The 21243-nt window shown below is 37.4% G+C and overlaps 1 protein-coding gene across 1 annotated transcript in view; it reads right to left on the bottom strand.

Moving 5' to 3' along the window:
- Positions 1-5782: 5782 nt before the first annotated feature.
- LOC144448712 (low-density lipoprotein receptor-related protein 6-like) overlaps positions 5783-21243 on the bottom strand; it is a 32270-nt gene continuing 16809 nt past the window's right edge. The window contains exons 7-23 of the mRNA XM_078139010.1: positions 20739-20989; positions 20008-20148; positions 19096-19385; positions 17935-18161; positions 16885-17273; positions 15778-15921; positions 14937-15139; positions 14361-14569; positions 13228-13415; positions 12493-12699; positions 11478-11597; positions 10600-10722; positions 9614-9727; positions 8797-8913; positions 7848-8102; positions 6927-7185; positions 5783-6429 (exon numbers count right to left, since the gene is read on the bottom strand). Coding sequence (XP_077995136.1) covers positions 6171-6429; positions 6927-7185; positions 7848-8102; positions 8797-8913; positions 9614-9727; positions 10600-10722; positions 11478-11597; positions 12493-12699; positions 13228-13415; positions 14361-14569; positions 14937-15139; positions 15778-15921; positions 16885-17273; positions 17935-18161; positions 19096-19385; positions 20008-20148; positions 20739-20989 — 3496 coding nt within the window. The 3' untranslated portion in view covers positions 5783-6170. The remainder of the gene's footprint in view (positions 6430-6926; positions 7186-7847; positions 8103-8796; positions 8914-9613; positions 9728-10599; positions 10723-11477; positions 11598-12492; positions 12700-13227; positions 13416-14360; positions 14570-14936; positions 15140-15777; positions 15922-16884; positions 17274-17934; positions 18162-19095; positions 19386-20007; positions 20149-20738; positions 20990-21243) is intronic.

Raw genomic sequence — 21243 nt, 5'->3', positions numbered from 1 at the left:
CACACACACACACACACACACACACACCCGGCCACTCCCCTTATTATTTCCTGCACTGAACAAGACTGCAATGGTCACCAATAGTTTGTTTTATAATTAAATATTAACTTTATTCTGTGAAAATCTGCTGACAAATCTGGTTAAGTGGAGACAGTAGTTTTTAGGCAGAGAAAAAAGGTGTTTGGGATCAGATAAATATGTTAGATTAATATCTCTCACATGAACAGCATCAACAGATTTGTTGCTCTTTGAAAGTTTTATAGCGTATACAGACCATGTTTATTATATAATGTTTTGTAACAAAGGCCCATTCCTATCCCTATAGGCTCAACCCACCCCAAACAAACAACTCATATACTGCACAAGAAAGTGCTAATTGGTATAATTATGTTAATCACATGTATGAATATTCATGATATTTAAATGTCATGCTAATCACTTGCTGTGAATGGTTCTCACAGCACAACCAAGCACTAATTGGTATTCATTTATGTTAATCAAATGTAGGAATATTCATGATATTTAAATTTGGCAATAATCATTTCGTGTGAATGGTTCTCACAGGCCAAGCACTGTCTGCACAACCATGTGCTAATTTAATTAGTATGTGAATATTTATGATATTGAAATCTCAGGGTAGTGCCTAGCTATGAGTGGTTCTGGCACAATATGAATATTCATAGACCTAATGATCATGCTCTATATTGCATAACTATATCAAGTTCATGATCTTCAGCCATACAGATCAGTTGTAACATCTCAATAATAATATTTCAAAACTTGCTCTGGAAAAATGATGGTTGTCTTTTAGACAAAGGTTACATACACATCAAGGGTTTTTAAAATCATTGCGAGTGTGACAACACAACAAAAGTCTTAAATAGGTTTGTGATAGCTATTGAATTAGAGTTGGTGTTATTCAAATATGACACTACTTGGTCTGTATGCTTCAACACTTTTGAGTACTAACTTACACATGACAGTGATTAATAATGCTTTTGTACATCTAAATTCTGAGATGTGATGGTTATGCTTTCTTTGACCGAATTAACCACTATTTGGGGAAGTGTCCTTTGAGGTCTAGGATTCTGTGAATACTGAATTGTGTAGATTTTACTGCGACACTGACTTGTCTACATGTCATTGTGATAACTGGGGGGGGGGGGGGGGGTTTCCTATAAACACTGAATGAAAGAGGACACTTGCCAGAAATGTAATATGTGCTTGTACATATCAGGGTACAACTGTCAAATACAGTTGTTGAGTGGGATGCTGTTATCAAATACTACACTGTACAAGTAGCGTAGATTATCACTGCACTACGAACAACAACATTATACAGTCTAGAACCAGCTATGTGTTACAGAAAACTTGGTGAACAATAACATCAATAACTAGTCAGTTGATGGGGCCAAACATTGTGTATCATCTGTGTCTATTTATACTCTGTGATAGAAGTAAATGTGGACTCAAAAACATGGCAGAGTATTATTGTAAATAACAAAGTAGTTGGTAGTTTTGGAAGTTGTACATATCTCAACAGTTATTATTGACTTGGGGGAGAATAACAGAGCACCAATATTAATATATAGTGATAAATAATGCAATGCTACAAAAAGAGCATTTACAAATGTATATCTGGAAAAGATTCTGGCTTGCTGATGAAGATTTCAATTACATCAATAACATAAGTAGTATTATTACCATGGCAAACAATCATCTGGTAGAATTTAAGTTTTTTTGTAAACTTATGTAGATAGATCATTTAGAGAGTTCAGAATGCTGGTTTACTTGCTAGATGACAGTACCTTTATTGCTCAACACAGTATGGTTGTAATGGAGGTGACAAGTTTGTTTACATTCAGTCAGTTAGCAAGACTCCTCCATCACAATCTGCAATATTCAGCAGTAAAAGTGTTGTTATTTATCAGGTAAAACAACAGCCTGAACTTGCCAAATGATCAGTTTTGTTCATACAAGTAATATGTATATGTTACATAGTCTTCTAGTGAACACTTCCTGTTTTAGATGTAAGAACAGTGCAAACGTAAAACGAACTTTTGGTAATGATGTCTGAATCTTCATATTTGACGGCCCTGATGAATATTCATCATATTGACATTTTCAGCATTGAACAAACTGACATGCACAACAAATCAACACTACACTTCGTTGTTGAAGAATACGGACTGTATGCAGACTACACAAACATTTTCACTGTTTATGTCAACAAATATAAATAAATAAACAAGAATCTGTTGTCTCCTGCAAAAAAACGTCAACCAACAATATCAAGGATATATAACGAAGATAATTTAACAATGCTTGCACATAAAACGTTACTGAGATCTGTTTAAGTACAACTGAATATTTCAATGTGTATAATACATTCATCAAGGTTGGGATTCATTATACAGTGTTTGGGCCATAATGGAGCACAGTGGACAAACCACACGGTAGATACATATTTCTTTTCAATCTACGGGATCTGTTGCTATCAAGCTGGCGTCAGTTTGAGCTTAAAACTTATCGGTTTTATGAGCTGTGACCAGACATGTTTTTAATACTTGGTGTGATATTTCTCAATTCGGTATATTGTCATCCAGGTTATTACATATAGTTATACTATAACCACTAAAATCATCATATATGGTCATCCTATGATGTAATAGAAGATAAGGCTACACTATCACCACATAAGGTAATCCTGTGATACTATTGTTGAGTTAAGCCAACACCATATATGGTCATTTTGTGATAGTGCAATAATTTGACATAAACCATCACTATATATGGTAATGCTGTGATAGTGCAAACAGTTTGACATAAACCATCACCATATATGGTAATGCTGTGATAGTGCAAACAGTTTGACATAAACCATCACCATATATGGTAATGCTGTGATACCGCACAATTTGACATAAACTACTACCCTATATGGTCATCCTGTTCAACCAATCATCACAGACAATCCCCTTCTGGGTATGGATTGATCAACACTATCACCATATATGGTTACTGACTGATAAACTGTGTTTGCATCTGTGTTTTAGTATAATATACTTGAACCAATTGAATCTACCTAAAGTCACCCGTCTCTTTTCAGTCTTATTTAATTTACTGAGATGTTTGAGCACAAAACGAAACAGAATGTGTAATAATTGTTCAAATTTTCTATAATACCGGGTAAAAATGCAGTAAATGTAAATTCATGTAAATGCAAACCTATCCTGTGACTTAGAAAATACACTACTGCTTCAATGACTTGGTATTTTAATTTTTAAACTGAAAACCAATGGTCACATGATGTTGGCGTATTTGTATGAACATTTAGAAGAATAGATTTTTACAACACTGAAATATCACATTCCACAACTGACATACCTATGACATGATTTCCTCACATCTAAATGAATAAATAAACAGACAGGTTGTTTTGTGTTGAAAATTGAGCAACATCTAGAGAGTCTCTAACTTGTCCTACATCACATACAATATTGACTTCGCTGAATTGATTTTTTAGAATGACCAGAACTAGTACAAAACCCACTAGATATGAGGAGATCCCACAATACTCTGGATGACAATATCTCATATACAGTGTTGTCATGGAAATGGAGTTTAGAAATTACAGTCTGTGTTGCCAAGTGATGTCTACTAGAAAACTAGAATACACCACATATGACTATGAACACTCTGTACCTCTCCTAGAATTCAAACATCACTTTCATCACAACTTTGCAAAACATAACCCGCGTTTGGAAATATCACAACCGATAAGAGGATTCGGTAACTTTTCAAAAATATACATCTGAGAATTTCTGTATTTTATGATTGTCAGTGTATAAACACAATATATACACTCAGACTGATAACTCTGTGGTGTTGTCTCAAGGTGTCTTTCTCTCTGTGTCAAACATGGTAGGCTTTGTTGCCCACATTCACCACTGGTGGTGCTGTCCTTTCCAGCCACACCGGCAGAGTGCTGGGCAATGCCTCGAAAGTGATTGAATGATGGGAGTGCAAGATGACAACTGTGAAAGACCCGTCAGTGTCTCTCATCACAGTATTCCTAATTTCCATCGCCATCAACTCACGGATATCAAGCGATGAAATTCTTGAAACCGCCCTTTGTTAGAAGATAAATCAAACTACTACCAACAACACTGCTGCCATGTGATTTCACTTGAGGTCATGTTGAGGCTCAACCACTGCATGAGGTCATCTTGCATTCACTACAAAGCATTACCGTACACTCAGCTATGGCAACTGAAAGGGGTCTGTCACAAGTAGAGAGTGTGAACAACCAAGACCCTACAAGAGATCTAATCTTAACTTGCAAATGTTATTAAATGATGTATCAAGATCAGTCAGACTGATCACAAGGATTCATGTTGAGATAGACACAATAAGGTTAACACACAAAACATCCCTTACACAGTGTCTGGTCTGTAGACACAACAAAGATAACACACAAACTTCCCTTACACAGTGTCAGCTCTGTAGACACAATAAAGATAACACACAGACATCCCTTTCACAGTGTCTGCTCTGTATTTCATTAATGATAACAAAAGACAAAATACATAATGTAACAAAATACAGAGCAGCCACTGTGTAAGGGATGTTTGTGTGTTATCTTTATTGTCTATCTCAACATGAAACCTTGTGATCAGTCTCACTGGTCTTGATACTTCGTTTAATACATTTGCAAATAAAGACGAAATCCCCTGTAATTACAGTGATTTGTATATTACAGTATCTTCCTTGTGACACACAACTTGTTACTGTAACCTTTTCCCTAAAAGATATCCCAATACCATTACCCACACAAGGATGACATTTACACCCATCTGGGAAGCCAAATCTTAGTCACATGACATCTGTAGTACTACCAAACTACAGTGACTATAGAGATTTATTTAGGCAGCAGGTTTTTTTTTACATCTCACACATTTTTTTTGTTGAGAATTACGTAAACAAAATGCAGGCACTGATAGTGCGTACACACATAAAATGTTTCATTTTTTCAGAGAACGAGATCAAATGTATTATTTTACGGCAAATGATTGCATGCTAACAGTACCAGTATTTACTTTGTATAGTTTGTAACAAAAAATGTTGCATGAGATGTAAAAACGTCATGCTCCCTCATTGAAACGCTACAGTCACTCTGGTTTGGTAGTAACATCACAGCAGTCAATGAAATGGGGGAGGGGGTTCACAATTGTTAATTATGTGGGAGGGGAGGGGATCACAGCTGTCAAAAGCTGATAATCATTAGCATTATAAGACTGCAGAGCAGAGAAGAATTCAAGTCATATAAAAGATTTGGTAAAGCCCCAGGAGATGTAACTTCAACAAATTTTTTTCATCATTTTTGCTCAACTTCTTTATGTTGTTGAAATTTCTGAAGTGTCTATGATTGCCAAGTGATCAAAGTCAATCAGTATACTACACAGTTTGTTTATTGACAAACAATTCAAAGGTTTTGATATTTTAAACGTACTGTTTACACACACCAAGCCAGTACACATAGTAACTACCATCCTGACAAGCAGACAGTCATTCAGCTAACTTGAATGGTTGCACTGTTTTCGGTTAAGTCGTGGTGCATTTTTCAACGGTCAAAAAATTAACAAAAAAATTGAGCAAAGTTATACCAACTGGGGATTTGAGAATGCAAAATGAAATAACATATATGCTGTGTGCAGCCAAAAAAACAACAGAACAGACAGAAGATCAGCTATTGTACATCACGACAAAAATAATATGCCACATGAAACAAATAATAAAATAAAATAAAATTCAACAAAAATGATTTTTACCTTTGGTACAACGGCAGCATGACAACGCATCATGCAGTCAACTTATTTTTACATAGTTGTGTAATAGAATTGAAAATTACAATAAAATTTTTTCCTTTTTCACTTATTATATTACAAATGCAAGAGTTTCTTTTCTGTACAGGTTGCCGTGGTAACATCAGTTACCAACCAGCAAAAAAAAGTAATTGGCCATTAAGTACGACAGCCAACGTTTCTATGGTAACTATCTCTATGGAAACAATGTCGCTTTAAATAAGTAGGGACCTGTCCTTTCTAGGAAATTCAGTATTCTGCACCATTGGAAACAAAGTGTATCTCTTGTAGGAGTTGCTATGGAAACTATGGAGAATCCGTTGCCGGTGACGGCGGAGGAGGATAAGGGTTAAAAAAGCTCCTTTCTGTTGATGGAGAGGGCGGACAGCTCTCATAATTGTCTGAGAAATAATGACTTCGTGGTGTTGGAGGTGGTGGATAGGGATCTGAATCATATTCTGTTTGCCCGTAATTTGATCTGGTATATACATAAGGCTCACTATCTTCACACAAATCAGTGCTGCATGGTGTGGGCGGTGGCGGTATGTTCCGTGATTTATAATGCCTGTAATCAGGACAAAAAATAATCAAACTAATTAATCATGTCCATGAAATATTGACATTTGCATTATTGCTATATATGGGTTGAAAATGCTATTCTATTACCTTATATGGGCTGAGCATACATTTGATAGCCAATCATAAAGAAGTAATGAAATTAAGGCCAGAGCATTCATTACCAAATATAGGTATGAAATTTGTTACCATATATGGTTTAAGCATACTTGATTATCATACATGGTCTGAGCATAACATTTGTTACCATATTTAGGTTAAGCATGACACGATTGTCACATACTTGTTGGATATAAAATTTGTTACCATGTATAAATTGAGAATCACATGTTACTTACCATATATGGGTTGAGCATATTCGATTACCATATATGGGCTAGGCATAAAATTTGCTACCTTATATGGGCTGAGCATATGATTTGATTACCATATATGGACAGAGTATTCTAATTCTACATATCCACATTGAATAGTCTATTAATTTACCTGTATGATCTTGATGTATGAGGACTATGAGCTGGATAATACAATTCTGCAGTATATTGCGACCTATCAGTTGCTGGACTTGGAGGTGGATTGAGTGTTTCTTTTGGATAATGACTCCCCGTTGCACTACTACTGGATGATGCTCCAGTCACATGGTTTCTGTCGTAGAGTTGAGTTCCACTGTTTGCTGGCACCGTGTTTACAGAAACACATGTATTGTTGGTAGACTTAATGAGAACATTACAAGATTTTGATACACCTGTAAACAGACAATGATAATAAATAGTTATTACATATCTCATACGTTCACATTCAACACACCACATTGCAGCTCGACTGGTGAGGGCAGTACACAATTTTTGAATACACAACGATATTCAATCACTTTTAGGAACCTTGTACATTTGTAGATGGATCTGATGAGAGCATTATATGATTTAAAATACCCCTATACAGATATAAATATTTAATTGCTATTAGAAATTCTCAGACAAGTCATCATACATTTGTATTTTGTTCTACCAACTGCCTGTGCAGTACTAAAGAAACATGTCTTATTGGTACACTGCACCAACTTGTGTAAAATATTTCACACAAGTACCACTGAGGTTTTGATCTCTTGTGGCCCCTGAAAACCGCTTTGGGGTGTTCCCTTTGATTAGAAAGCATACATGAATATTGTATCAATATTATCATTATCACTATAGCAACAGATGTCACTTTTTGCAATGTTTTCCAACCCCTCAACTCTCTTATGTAAATCACCCTTGAGGAACCCCTGAACTCTGTGTAAATCACCCTAGAGGAACCCATAACTCTCTAGCGAAAACCACCATTGAGGAACCCCCCTTAACTCTCTTGTATAAATCACCCTAGAGGAACACAATGTCAGAGAACGTAAATTATGCGAGTACACCTCACCTGATACAGATCTTGGAGGAGTTGTTTGTTGAGGGCCGACACCAATCATAGCCGTATAGTTATTCTGGTGGTTATTCAACATGACAAATTCATTGTCACACATCTGGTCTGGCTGCATTTTGTAGCGTCGCCACCACCACATGGTTACTGCTATTACGATGATTACAAAGATGAAACCAACCACAGCACCAATCAATGAATGCATACTACTTGCACTCTGTACTGTACTGCCATTATGTTGTGCATTGGAGTTTCCTACTGAAACAAGTCAACATTAAGAGTTGTCACTATAGCATGTATGAAACCCATTACACATATGTACACACACACACACACACACACACACACAGACACACACATATACATGCCCATACAAACACACACAAGTTCACAAAGTATGTGCATACACACATGAAAACACATGCACTTTCCTCACCTCATCCTCATAGAAAAATATAGTATTACACAAACACATACACACAGACATACACACAACAATGCATATATATATATATATATATATATATATATATATATATATATATAACTCGGTGAGTATCAATCTGCTATAAGACAGTGCTCTATACCGCAGTGGCAGAGCGTAATAGTTTTGGTAGTACTGGAACTCTTTCTTGGGTGTAACTCGGAGTTTCACGCATATTGCGATCATCAGACACTATATATATATATATATATATATATATTTGTTCAATTGCATTGCACACATACATACATACATACATACATACATACATACATACATACATACATACATACGCATGCACACATACATACATACATACATACATACACACACACACACACACACACACACACACACACACACACACACACACACACACACACACACACACACACATACATACATACATACATACATACATACATACATACATACAGTCAAACCTGTCATAAGGGCATGACTTACCACAGTTGGCTTCATCACTTCCATCAAGGCAATCTTCGGTACCATCACACTCTGCATCTTTTTTATTATCTAAACAATCATTATTGGCACATGTAAACTGAGTTTCTCTACAGGGAGCTGCAAAACAAAACAAAGATCATAATACAATTTTTCCAACGTTGAAATAAAGCTGACAAAACATTTATGAAGCAAATTCCATGAACTGAAACCATGCTCCAAGCGTTCTACAATTACTATCCTTGGAACAGACCTATAGCAAAACAACCCCCTATTCCTTGGGAAGTATTACAATCCATTCTTCCACTAATCATACATGTTTACACCCCTTCATATAACAACCTCTGTCCTACCAGATGCCCATTTACACAGCTTGGTTGACATTATGGTAGTATGACATCTGGGGTGATCACACGGACAACCCTCTTGCATGGGTATATGGGTAACCAATACTACAAAATTCAGTATAATCATATAAACAAAATGACAAGATGGGTTACACCGGTGATTGACTATTTACATATGGAATGATATCAAATTTCCCATATCACACCATTCAAGATGGTGGTTCATGTTCGGCTGCACTCTCACAATGCACCACTCAAGTTCCTTGCTGCACTTCTTCCCATAATGCTAATGGCCGATTTGCAAGTTCCTTGTTGGACTATGTTCCCATAGTGCACCACTCAAAATGAGTTTGCAAGTTGGACAATGTTATTCCCTCAATTCAAGATGGCTGATTTGCAAGTTAAATGTCAGAGTATGTTCCCAGTGAGTAATATGCTATTTAGTCAAAAGTGTTCAATATTAACATCATTACCTTTACAATACATTTCATCCGACTCATCTTCACAGTCGTATTGTCCATCACAGCGTTGTAATTTATGGATACAATGTTCATTATTACAACGAAATTGTTCACTTGAACAAGATGCTGAAAGAACAATGAAGGACACAAAAATTAGATACATAATAGGGAACTTGCAATCCAGACTGAGCATGCTCAGACACAAAGGACTATGGGATTATCTGTGGTTATTGTAATACCTAATCTGGAGCTACCAATAAAATAAACCTCCAACAATGGTCAGGGTACTATGAATTCATCATTCGTGGTTGCAAACAATGTAACAGTATTGTTTACAATACCAATTCATTAGCATTTATTATCACATTTCCCATGATGCAACATTCAACATGGAGGGTTTGCAAGTTCCCTATTACAGGGCTTGAATTTAGCAGTAGTCCATGGTACACAGACTACTAAACATATCTAGAGTACCAAATTAGCAGTAGCGCAGGACACATAGACTACTAAACATTGTATCTAGATTACCAAATTTGTAAGGTGGTAGTCTGTTAGACAAGTGGAAATCGAAAGAAAATTGTGAACGAAATAGCTCATGGGGGGGGGGGGGTGTTAATTTAACACATAGTAGTTATATGTGGGCCCCAAGTTATTGAGATGAGATTAATTTGTGTCAAATTTACATATCATTATGCATATTTGTGTTTAAATCTACAAATGTACACCGAGAAAAGGATGTTTACAAAGATATACAGAAGATATATATTGTAAACCTAGTTATTTTCACTACTACAAAATTTTGCAATTTTTCAGTCCTTAACTAGTTCTCAAAGACTATTTTAACTATCAGACTGTGCATTGTGTTCATATACAAGAAGGCATTTTAGTTACTACGCACTTTTGCATTTTTTTTTTCACATGAAAATAAGCGACAATTTGTCTTTGACGAAAATTTCCAGGTTTACAATCTAAGAGAGATTAAATAACCAAATACTTACGACAATCCTGTTCATCACTGTTATCATCACATTCCGGCACTTTATCACAGCGCCATGTTGATGGAATACAGTCAACCCCTCCAGATTTACAGGTGAACTGATCAGGAGAGCAGGTTGGAGGGTCTGTAACATAACAATTGTAGAAAACAAAAGTTTTAGTGAGTCACCATATTGAGGGCATGTGACTACCTTGATTAATTCACATGTGCACCAGGAGTTAAAGGCACTTATTGTTGGTTAAAGATTGGCCTGTGTTTTGTCAAAAGTGGTAAGTAGGTAAAATTTATATGGTAATTCACTTAGGCTTCCTGACAAATTATAATACAAGATGGTGAAAATCTGAGAAACTCTTAATGTGTTGTGAATTTTGTAGCCTACTTCATTTTATAAAATGTAATTGTCAGGACATAAACACCTGGTACAGACACGAACAAGTGACCACCTGGTACAGACACCAACATGTGTGCATCTGGTACAGCCACCAACATGTGACCACCTGCTACAGACACCAACATGTGACCACCTGGTACAGACACCAACATGTGTACACCTGGAACAGACACCAACATGTGACCATCTGGTACAGACACAAACATGTGAGCACCTGGTACAGACACCAACGTGTGTACACCTGGTACAGACACCAACATGTGAACACCTGGTGCAGACACCAACATGTGACCACCTGGTACAGACACCAATATGTGACCACCTGATACAGACACCAAAATGTGACCACCTGGTACAGCCACCAACATGTGACCACCTGGTGCAGACACCAACATGTGAACACCTGGTATATCAACACGTGAACACCTGGACTAAACACGAACACCTGGTGTACCCTAATATATGGTGATTTTTTTTTGCCTACTTACCTCCACAAGTCATGTCATCCAATAAAACATACTTGACAGGACATGAACACCTGGCCTTGCCTTCTCTGATGTAACAAATATGTGAACAGCCTCCATTATTTACTGAACATGGATGGTTTTCTAAAAGACGACAACAAACATGAAATTAGTACACATCAAATATAACAATAATTATACCGGATACTTCTTTAAGTTTAGAAACACTTGTCTCCTAATAAGTCCGGTGAGGGCCACTCCTCATGGGTTCAGTGTTTATGCAGGAGGAAACCTGAGTACCAGGGGTAAACCTGCACTGTTCGGTAGAGTCAAACTGAACGACACTCTTCTTACTTACCGTGTGGTAAATTTAATCAAACCCTGAATGGGTTCGAACTCCGACCACGGTGGTAAGAGGCACGTGATTTAAGCACTCAGTCACCGACAAACCCTAAAACTTGCTATTTCAAACTTGCTCGAGAGAGGGCGCTAACACAGTTAACTACGGTATAAAGGACAACACAGATAATGCAGTGTTAAACAGATTATTGTCCTAAACTCTTGAGTTTCAGTAATCAAATGTTGGATAGTGTTGTTTTTTTTTTGTTTTTTTTTGTTGTTGTTTTTTGTTGTTTTTGTTTTTGTTTTTTGTTTTTTTGTTGTTGGTTTTTTTTTTTTTTTTGGGGGGGGGGGGGGGGGGTAACAGATGGAAAGTACGTACTATATTTCCTAGTCACTTTACTGGGTTCCCTAACAACAATTGAGGTAGAACATATATATATTTTTATACATTTTACCAGATTTCCTCCAGTCTGCTCCCAAACCATGGCAAAAAATCCATTGTATTATCAGACTTATATGATAGATAATGTTTAACTTAACTGACCGTAAAATTTATGTCAATGTTCTCAACAACGCTGAGGTCAAAATTTCATTAGCTAATTTTGTCATCTTCCTACGTTTTTTTTTATTTCAAATTGCTGCTAGGTCACATTTTGTCAACTTTTTTTTTTTTTTACATTTTTAGATATCAACTTACCGATAGCTAATGTTTTGTTGGTGACAGCATGTATGTCACTGAGTTGATTAACACGTCCTAATATTTTTTCTCTGCCACCTCCAGTGATCTTCTCAACTTTCTCAATCATCATCTGAGCTTTGTCAATCCAGTAAAGATGACCACCGTAAACTGTCAAGCCTTGTGGTTGCAACAAAGATGTCTCCACTAAAACCATTCGATTACCACCTGCAAATTATAAGTATATGGAAATTTACAACTGTGCAATTTTTAAAAAAAAAATATTAATAAACCATCAAACAGGCATTGCCCAATAACAGGAGGAAGTTTCAGGTTAATGCAGGAAGAAATTGAAAAACCTGCATTGTTTGTAAGAGTCAAACTGAACGCCACACTTCTTACTTACAGGGTGGTAAATTTAATCACACCCTGAATGGATTCAAACCCTGAGTGGTAAGAGGCAAGTGGTTTAACCACTCAGCCACCGACAACCCAATGATGTGTTATGTGTTCATTTAAAAGATACACAATTTCTTTGATTTAGCCTGGTAAAGTGTACAAGTGTGTTTATGACTATACACCGTTTACACAGTTTTGCGGATCAAAACGATAAATACAGAAACTCAATAATATGACATGACAGAACTCCATGACATGCGAGTCCATGCATGGTGTATACTTGAGTGTTAGTACGAGTGTTTGCAGTCTTCTCTGTGGCCGTGTTCAATGTAGTTGTATTTTCACAAGTGTACTTACCATTGAGATCAGAACTTTCAATCCTACTAAGTGAGATATCAGTCCAGAATATCTTATTACTCTGTTGATCAATGGCAAGTGATCCAGGTTGGCCTAATCCGGTACCAATAATTACAGTTTTATCACCACCATCCATAGCAGCTCTCTCTATGTGAGGATTCTCCACCATATTGGTCCAATACATGTAACTAGAAATAGAATATCACAAAGATTAATAAGTTGACAACGGAGACATAAAAGTACTGATAAGCTGCACCACTTTTCCTTGGATTGTACATAGGTTCATACATGCTTTGGTATGAAAACAGTGTCTTAAGTCTGTGTTTTACCTCCTAATTTGCATATCACTGGTTCTCAACAGATATAAATACAGTGCATACAGTTTTACAGTAACTGGATAAAACACAAAATGATTTCTTTACTGAAATTCAAACTTAGTTTTCTATTCCCTACTTAATGCTGGGTCTTGGACAATGTGCTTTAGATAACTTCCCCATTTCTTTATGTGTGAGTTGAGCTTATGCCTCCTATTTGCAATATTATACTCAATTTTCTGTATTGATTGTACATAGTTCTTATAAAAGTTTGTCTGTTAATGTCTTATGACAAATCAAGTATGTCTGCTTCTTATGGCAGTGTTGTCTTCAGAAAGATAACAGTCAACTGTTCTATGGCACTCTGGGCTGGTGCTTGACTTGGCTGGAAAGGACAACAGTCTAAAGTTTTATGACAACACTAGGCTGGGGCTTGGCACTTGAGTAGACTGGAAGGGATAACAGTTTTATGACAGTGCTGTGCTGGGGCTTCATTTGACCATACAGAGAAAGACAAATGGTTTTATAGCTACATTGGGCTGACACATGACTTGGCTGGAAGGGCCAGCAGTCAATTATTTCATGGCAACACTGGTCTGGTGCTTGGCACTTGAGAAGGCTGAAGGGACAACAGTTTTATGAGTGCTTTGCTTGAACTTCATTCAACCAGACGTGGAAAGATAAACAGGTTTACAGCAATATTGGGCCGGCACTTGACTTGGCTGGAAGGGACAGCAGTCAACTATTTCATAGTATTGCTGTTACAGCAATATTTTACAGCACAATATCAATCAAAAATCGATCAAAAATGTTTCTTACCCCTTTTCTGCATTCAAGACAATAGATCTTGGTTTTTCATTGTCACTTTTGACTACAGCTCCCACTGATACCATATCCACTAATCTGGTGACGTTAATAACGTTCTTCTGTGCACACGTCCAGTACAAATGACCACTAAATTCATCTATTGCGATGTCATATGGATGAATCGATGGATCGTCTCCTGGGTTGCTAAGGAACGTTTCAGGCTACAGAACACATAACAGATAAACGATGTAGTTACAAAATGTTTGCATGAAACATACAAACAGTATTGTACCATGACTGACTTTGATAACATCAATTGTATGGAATGTTTTAAACTTACATACACTCAAGAAAGAAACTTGCATGTGGGTTACAAAACATTTCATACGGCAGTCGTCCAATTGTCACGTACGTGTCATGGGGTTCCATACTACGAAAAATGGCCAATAACTAAGACTGCTCTAACAAAACTAGTTTCAGAGCAGAAATATACATGATTTACACCAAACTTGCTGGTGGTGACCTCTGACCTAGCATTTTACATGGTGACCTCTGACCTAGAAATTTGGGCTATGACCTCTGACCTACCTCTGCACCATTATCATAGGAACGCTTGACTGTCTTTGTTTTGCCTTCAACCCAGTAAACTCTTTTATTTTGGTAGTCATAGTCGATGGCTTTGACGTTCCGTAATCCGTGGATTGGGAGGACAATATCCGGGCTGTCATCCATGCCCACAGTCATTCTACTCAGCACATTCCGTTGACTGAACAGAAGGAAATTTTCTGGAGCTGTTTAAAAGAACAAAGCAAAAGAATGTGTTGATCACATGATACAACAATATCATTTTATAACATGTTTTCATACTGCCTTCAGTGATTGGCTTATATTATATCACATGGTATGATGAGTGGCCCACAGTGACCTCAATTTGCATACAGATGGCAATATTCGTTTTCTATATTCCCTAGGGTACTATTCTAGTAGTATGGGAGTCCTACAGGTGAATTCCAGTAACTCTGGAAGATTATATACCCAGGAATGTGATGTGTTATAAAATACTAATAGCCAGGCCTTATTCGGATACTAGAAGACGTCATATTTTCCTTCGTGCTATTATGTAGCAACTATTTCCCTTGGCTTCTCGGAGACAGTTGTTGCATAAACAGCCCAAGGGGTAATAGACGTCTATTAGTGCCCTCATAGCAAACAAATAACAAACAAGGCAACAAATGTCATTGTTTTCTATTGTTCCCTGGTTCCCTCACACACAACCCTTCAACAAAGATAACCTGTTTAATTCAAACTAACTTAGTACAGAATCATAATTGAAGCACTCCTAGCTTAATACAGATTCAAAATCTTGGCATCCAAGAATCATTTCAAAATCCACCTCAGGCACCCCTAACTTTGTATAGAAAGTGCTTACCTGTACAGGTCTTGTTGTCAGCATTCAGGGTATAGTGAGTAGGACAAGCACAGTGGTATCTTCTGTTACCATGTATATTGCCCTCAGGGTCAGCAAAGCATAAATACTGACAGTCCCCATTGGCCGTAGCACATGGATTCTTTCCTGTAATATAAAATAATGTCCATATAGAAAAACATAAAATCTGAGACAATGAAGAGTTCAAAACCCTGTTTCCATGGACACAGCAATCTATACACAATATAGTGTCATCATTTTGATTTGCATACTTCTAGTGACATCATCATTTTGATTTGCATATTTCTAGGGACATCATCTTTTGATTTAGTGCATATTTCTAGTGACATCATTTTGATTTGCATATTTCTAGTGATATCATTTTGATTTGCATATTTCTAGTGACATCATTTTGATTTGCATATTTCTAGTGACATCATCATTTTGATTTGGTGCATATTTCTAGTGACAACAAAACACAGACACTGATAGTGCACAAGCATATAAAATGATACATTTTATCTCACTGTGAACACAAATCAACATCACTGTCAGATGAAACAATAAACTGTAATATACGTCGTGACGTTTTGCCCTCACCGGCCTCCTCTCACAGGTTAGGTGTTGGCCGATGTTTGAGGGCACCCCGTCATGGCATACCTTACAGACAAATGAAACAAGGAAGATTCAAACAGGAAACGGTTGTGTTCACAGTGACATAAAATGTAACATTTCATGCGCGTGCTTACCATCGGTGGTGTGTATTCTGTTTGTGTAATTCACAACAAAGTATGTTGTGCGACGCATAAAAACATTGTGCTACCCGATTGAATCGCTATAGTCACTCTGTCTTGATATTTAATCCTAAATCTTACAATTCTTGGTACCTGCATTTACTTCATGCTAGAGGGTCCAAAATAGAACAAGAAAGTCAACTACTCTCATGCGTGCCTGTGTGAAACGTATGGAGCAGAAGTTATGGTGTCGACCAAGAAATCGAATGTTCGTTATTTTTATGATGCGCCTAGGTGTTAAAATTCCATTTCAGGTACCGAGAATTGAAATGCTATAATTACTCAGGTTTGGTAGGATGTTTTTCAATACTCATACCTGACTGCCTTGATGCATGGAATACCAGGATATCCATGACATAATCCAACTGTCCTTGTATCCGTGTCCTGTTTTCACCGCTGGTTTTATTAGCTCTCTCTATACTCTTTGTGTTCCAATCTGTCCAGTATATATAATCCTGATACTGGGTCAATCCAAATGGCTTGGGTAGATTCTCTGCAATGACAGGTCGACGACCCTCACCTAACAAATCAGCTGATTCAATCATATTAGTATCTAGATCTGTCCAGTACATACGTCTTTCTGTATAGTCAATTGTTAGTCCATTTGTACGGCCCACGTTTTGTACAAAGATCTTCCTGTCGCTACCATCCATGTTGGCTTTTTCAATCTTAGGTCGGTCACCCCAGTCACTCCAATACATGTAGCTGTAGAAAAAACAGAGGTAAATCGTATCATAATGGAGTATGGTAAACATTTGTAGGCTGGCTCGCAATCATTTTAAATTGAAAAATTGTTCATGCCAAAAAAAAAATCACCACAAACATTAACTTGCTTTTACCAGGAAACTCTTTGTATGCCTCTGGTAATCAAGGCTCCAGTTTACTAAGACAGACACACACTAAAACCATGATTGTTCAATGTGGTAGATTACACAAGTTGGCGATAGTGATCAAGACAGTGTAAAACATTGGCAGTCCCAAAACAGTACACTGCAAGTTTACGGAACTAGCTTTCAGAGAACTGCCCTACTGAGACTATAATTAAACCAACATCCATTAAATAGCTTAACACTGTTGTATCAACACTTTGCAACAACAGTTCTAGTTTGTGTCTGTCTTAGTAAATCAAAGCCTCCATTACATGCGTAATAATTACAGATAAATAGGTTATCTAAATAGGTGTGAACCATGTATATAATATTTACTTAAAATAGGGATGTAACTAGCTCTGCCAAACAACTGTTTTTCATACCTAAATTCTACTCCTTATCCAAACTGGTGTAATAATCCTATCTCTACCATGGAGTATTTGTTTGTACAAAAAAAAAACACAAGTTGTGCAAAACAAACTTAAATATTTACATACCCTTCTGTTGGGTCCAAAGCCAAGGCTCTAGGGTTGTCTATATCCTGCCATAGTAGGACTCTTCTAGCTGAACCATCAAGTCTAGCTATTTCAATCCTATTAGTACCAGTATCTGCCCAATAGATGTTATGTGCTACCCAATCCACTGCCATACCTTCTGGATATTCCAACCCGAACTCTATCACAAGCTCCAGTGCGCTGCCGTTCATAAATGCACGACTTATTGCCTGTGAGGAAAGAATTATAAACATCATGTTAGTACTTTGTAACAAGTTTCAGTGAAACACTTGCCATGTAGTGGCGATTGTGCATTGTTATGTAAAAGTAGCATTCTCTGTTAAAATGACAGACGTTATCCTTAACATAAATGGTATGATCTTTGAAGTAAAAGACATCAAACTACATGTACAACCCTTTCACAAATGCACTGTCGATGTCATGTGGACTGACTTCCACTGACTTGGAAATACTCATAGTGCCACTCCATGGGCCAAGTCCTTGCATCTTTCAGATATCCTTGAGTGGAAGTAGCTATTTCCATAAAGACTAGAGGAGAACCCAGTAAATAACTGGGTGGAACTCACTACTCTAAAAAGCCCAGGGTAGAACCCTGTAAATAACTGGGTGGAACCAACTACTCTAAAAAAAGCCCAGGGTAGAACCCTGTAAATAACTGGGTGGAACCCACTACTCTAAAAAGCCCAGGGTAGAACCCAGTAAATAACTGGGTGGAACCCACTACTCTAAAAAGCCCAGGGTAGAACCCTGTAAATAACTGGGTGGAACTCACTACTCTAAAAAGCCCACGGTAGAACCCTGTAAACAATTGGGTGGAACCCACTACTCTAAAAAGCCCAGGGTAGAACCCTGTAAATAACTGGGTGGAACTCACTACTCTAAAAAGCCCACGGTAGAACCCTGTAAACAATTGGGTGGAACCTACTACTCTAAAAAGCCCAGGGTAGAACCCAGTAAATAATTTGTGTTGAACCTTCTACTCTGTAGAGGCATAGGGAAAACCCATAATCATTAGATAGAACAAACAACTCAATGAAGGCCTAATGAGGAACACATACGAGAATTTCTTGAGTAGAACCATACTTTTAGGCTGCTAGTTGTCCTTTGCAAAGATTCTGTATTCTTCATTTGGCTATCTCTTACCTTGACACTGACATCAGACCAGTATATTCTGTTATCATTAATATCAAAGTCTAACGCCGTGGCTTCCTCTACACCGTTCAATGGTATCACAACATCTTTATTATTGGTCTCCAGTGAAATGCGTCGAATGTCATCTCGTTTTGAAAATAAGAGAAAAGCTTCAGGTACAATACAGGTCTTCTGATCTTGTATGAGTTCCAAACCAATAGGACACGCACAGATAACACCACTGGGTCGATACAGACACAGATGACTGCACCCACCATTAGAATCAGCACATGGATTTGTACCTGTAAGTAATAATAATTATGACACTTGTGAGTGTCTGAATTTGGTATACACACATATACGAGTAGACTATATGATATGTAGTGTCACTTAGCCCTCAACAGCAAAGAAAGGGGCTGGGCGATTAGTGAGGGTGCCCCACCACGGTGTACCTTACAGATTAACCCACTGAGTAACATTTGCACTGTAATGCAATCACCTAAGATATAGTGCCTGAATTTCCATACAGTAGTACACGTACCACCACTAGCATAGTTATTATAATAAAGCATATTTCACTTTTCACCTTTATGAAATGAATACAATGCTTGCAGTCACTACATCTACATTGTTACATCTTTCATATAGCGCCCTCTATCAATCATATCAGTGATCTATGTATAAAGCTGGGCTACCCGCGGTCACAATGGTGGTTCAACTCTTGCTACAAGACTTCAGCCAGGTACATGGAAGCAACAAGGATTGAACTAGCTTATAGTGTCAGTACACATTTTGTACAAAATGGTACCTTGTATTGTTTTGACATTAATAGCATTCAACTACAGTACACAACACTCTAGCCCTATCTAAAATGATTATTCCCTGGAACACCCATAACTTCACCTATTTTATAACAAATCTTACCTTGTATGGTTTTGACATTGATAGCTTTCAATCCCATCAAATCTGGTAATTGGTCAATAATGACTTCTCTTTCCTGCCAACTGTGTTTATTCACCCTTTCTATAGATCTTCTCTGCCAGTCAGTCCAATAGATGTATTCACCTGAATGTGACAAACAAATGTCAAGTTTCTTGTCTGCAACAAGTCTTGATTCTTATGGCAGTTTTTTTTATAACAAATACACAAATCCACTTAAATATTGCGCTTCCAACATAGTTTAGACTGGCACGTAGACACAAACACAGACACATACAGACGGAGAGACAGACACTTAGAGACAGCAAGCCGGCCAGCAAGACAGACACAGACACAGACACAGACACAGACACAGACACAGACACACACACACATATAAACACATACACACACACACACACACACAGATACAGACAAGCAAACTGTCAGGGGCTAAGACACATTCTACTGACTTCTTTCTATTTCACTTTATATATGTGGACTAAAAAATGTGATGGTTGAAGAATACACAATACAATACATGCAGGCATGCACACACACACACACACACACACACACACACACACACACACACACACACACACACACACACACACACACACACACACACACTTATACCCTCACATGCATACATTCATATACGCATACTCACACATACACATACACATTCCCTTTCTCACTCCCCATTACACAAATGTTCATAAAAGTCCTCTTACCAAGTAAAGTGAATCCAAAGATATGAGGAAGACTATCAGACACCAGTACATGTCTGTCATCACCATTCATGTCAGCCATTTCAATCTTGTCAGTCTTGGCATCTCCCCAGTAGATTTTACCTTCCTTGAAATCCAAAGCAATTCCATTTGGCCAACCAAGATCACTGTCAATAAGTATAACTCTGTCTGTACCATCTAGTGCTGCTTTCTCTATTTTAGGTTTCAGTCCCCAGTCTGTCCAGTACATGTAGCTGTCAACAAAACAACAAAATACATCAAGTTCTAGTACATTTAGCTGTCAACAAAACACAATAAAAATACGTCAAGTTCTAGTACATTTGGCTGTCAACAAAACACATCAAGTTCTAGTACATTTAGCTGTCAACAAAACACATCAAGTTCTAGTACATTTGGCTGTCAACAAAACACATCAAGTTCTAGTACATTTAGCTGTCAACAAAACACATCAAGTTCTAGTACATTTGGCTGTCAACAAAACACATCA

The sequence above is a fragment of the Glandiceps talaboti genome, chromosome 17 (assembly GCF_964340395.1).
Source record: "Glandiceps talaboti chromosome 17, keGlaTala1.1, whole genome shotgun sequence".
Classification (NCBI taxonomy): Eukaryota; Metazoa; Hemichordata; class Enteropneusta; family Spengelidae; genus Glandiceps; species Glandiceps talaboti.
This window is presented reverse-complemented; position numbering and strand designations above follow the sequence as displayed.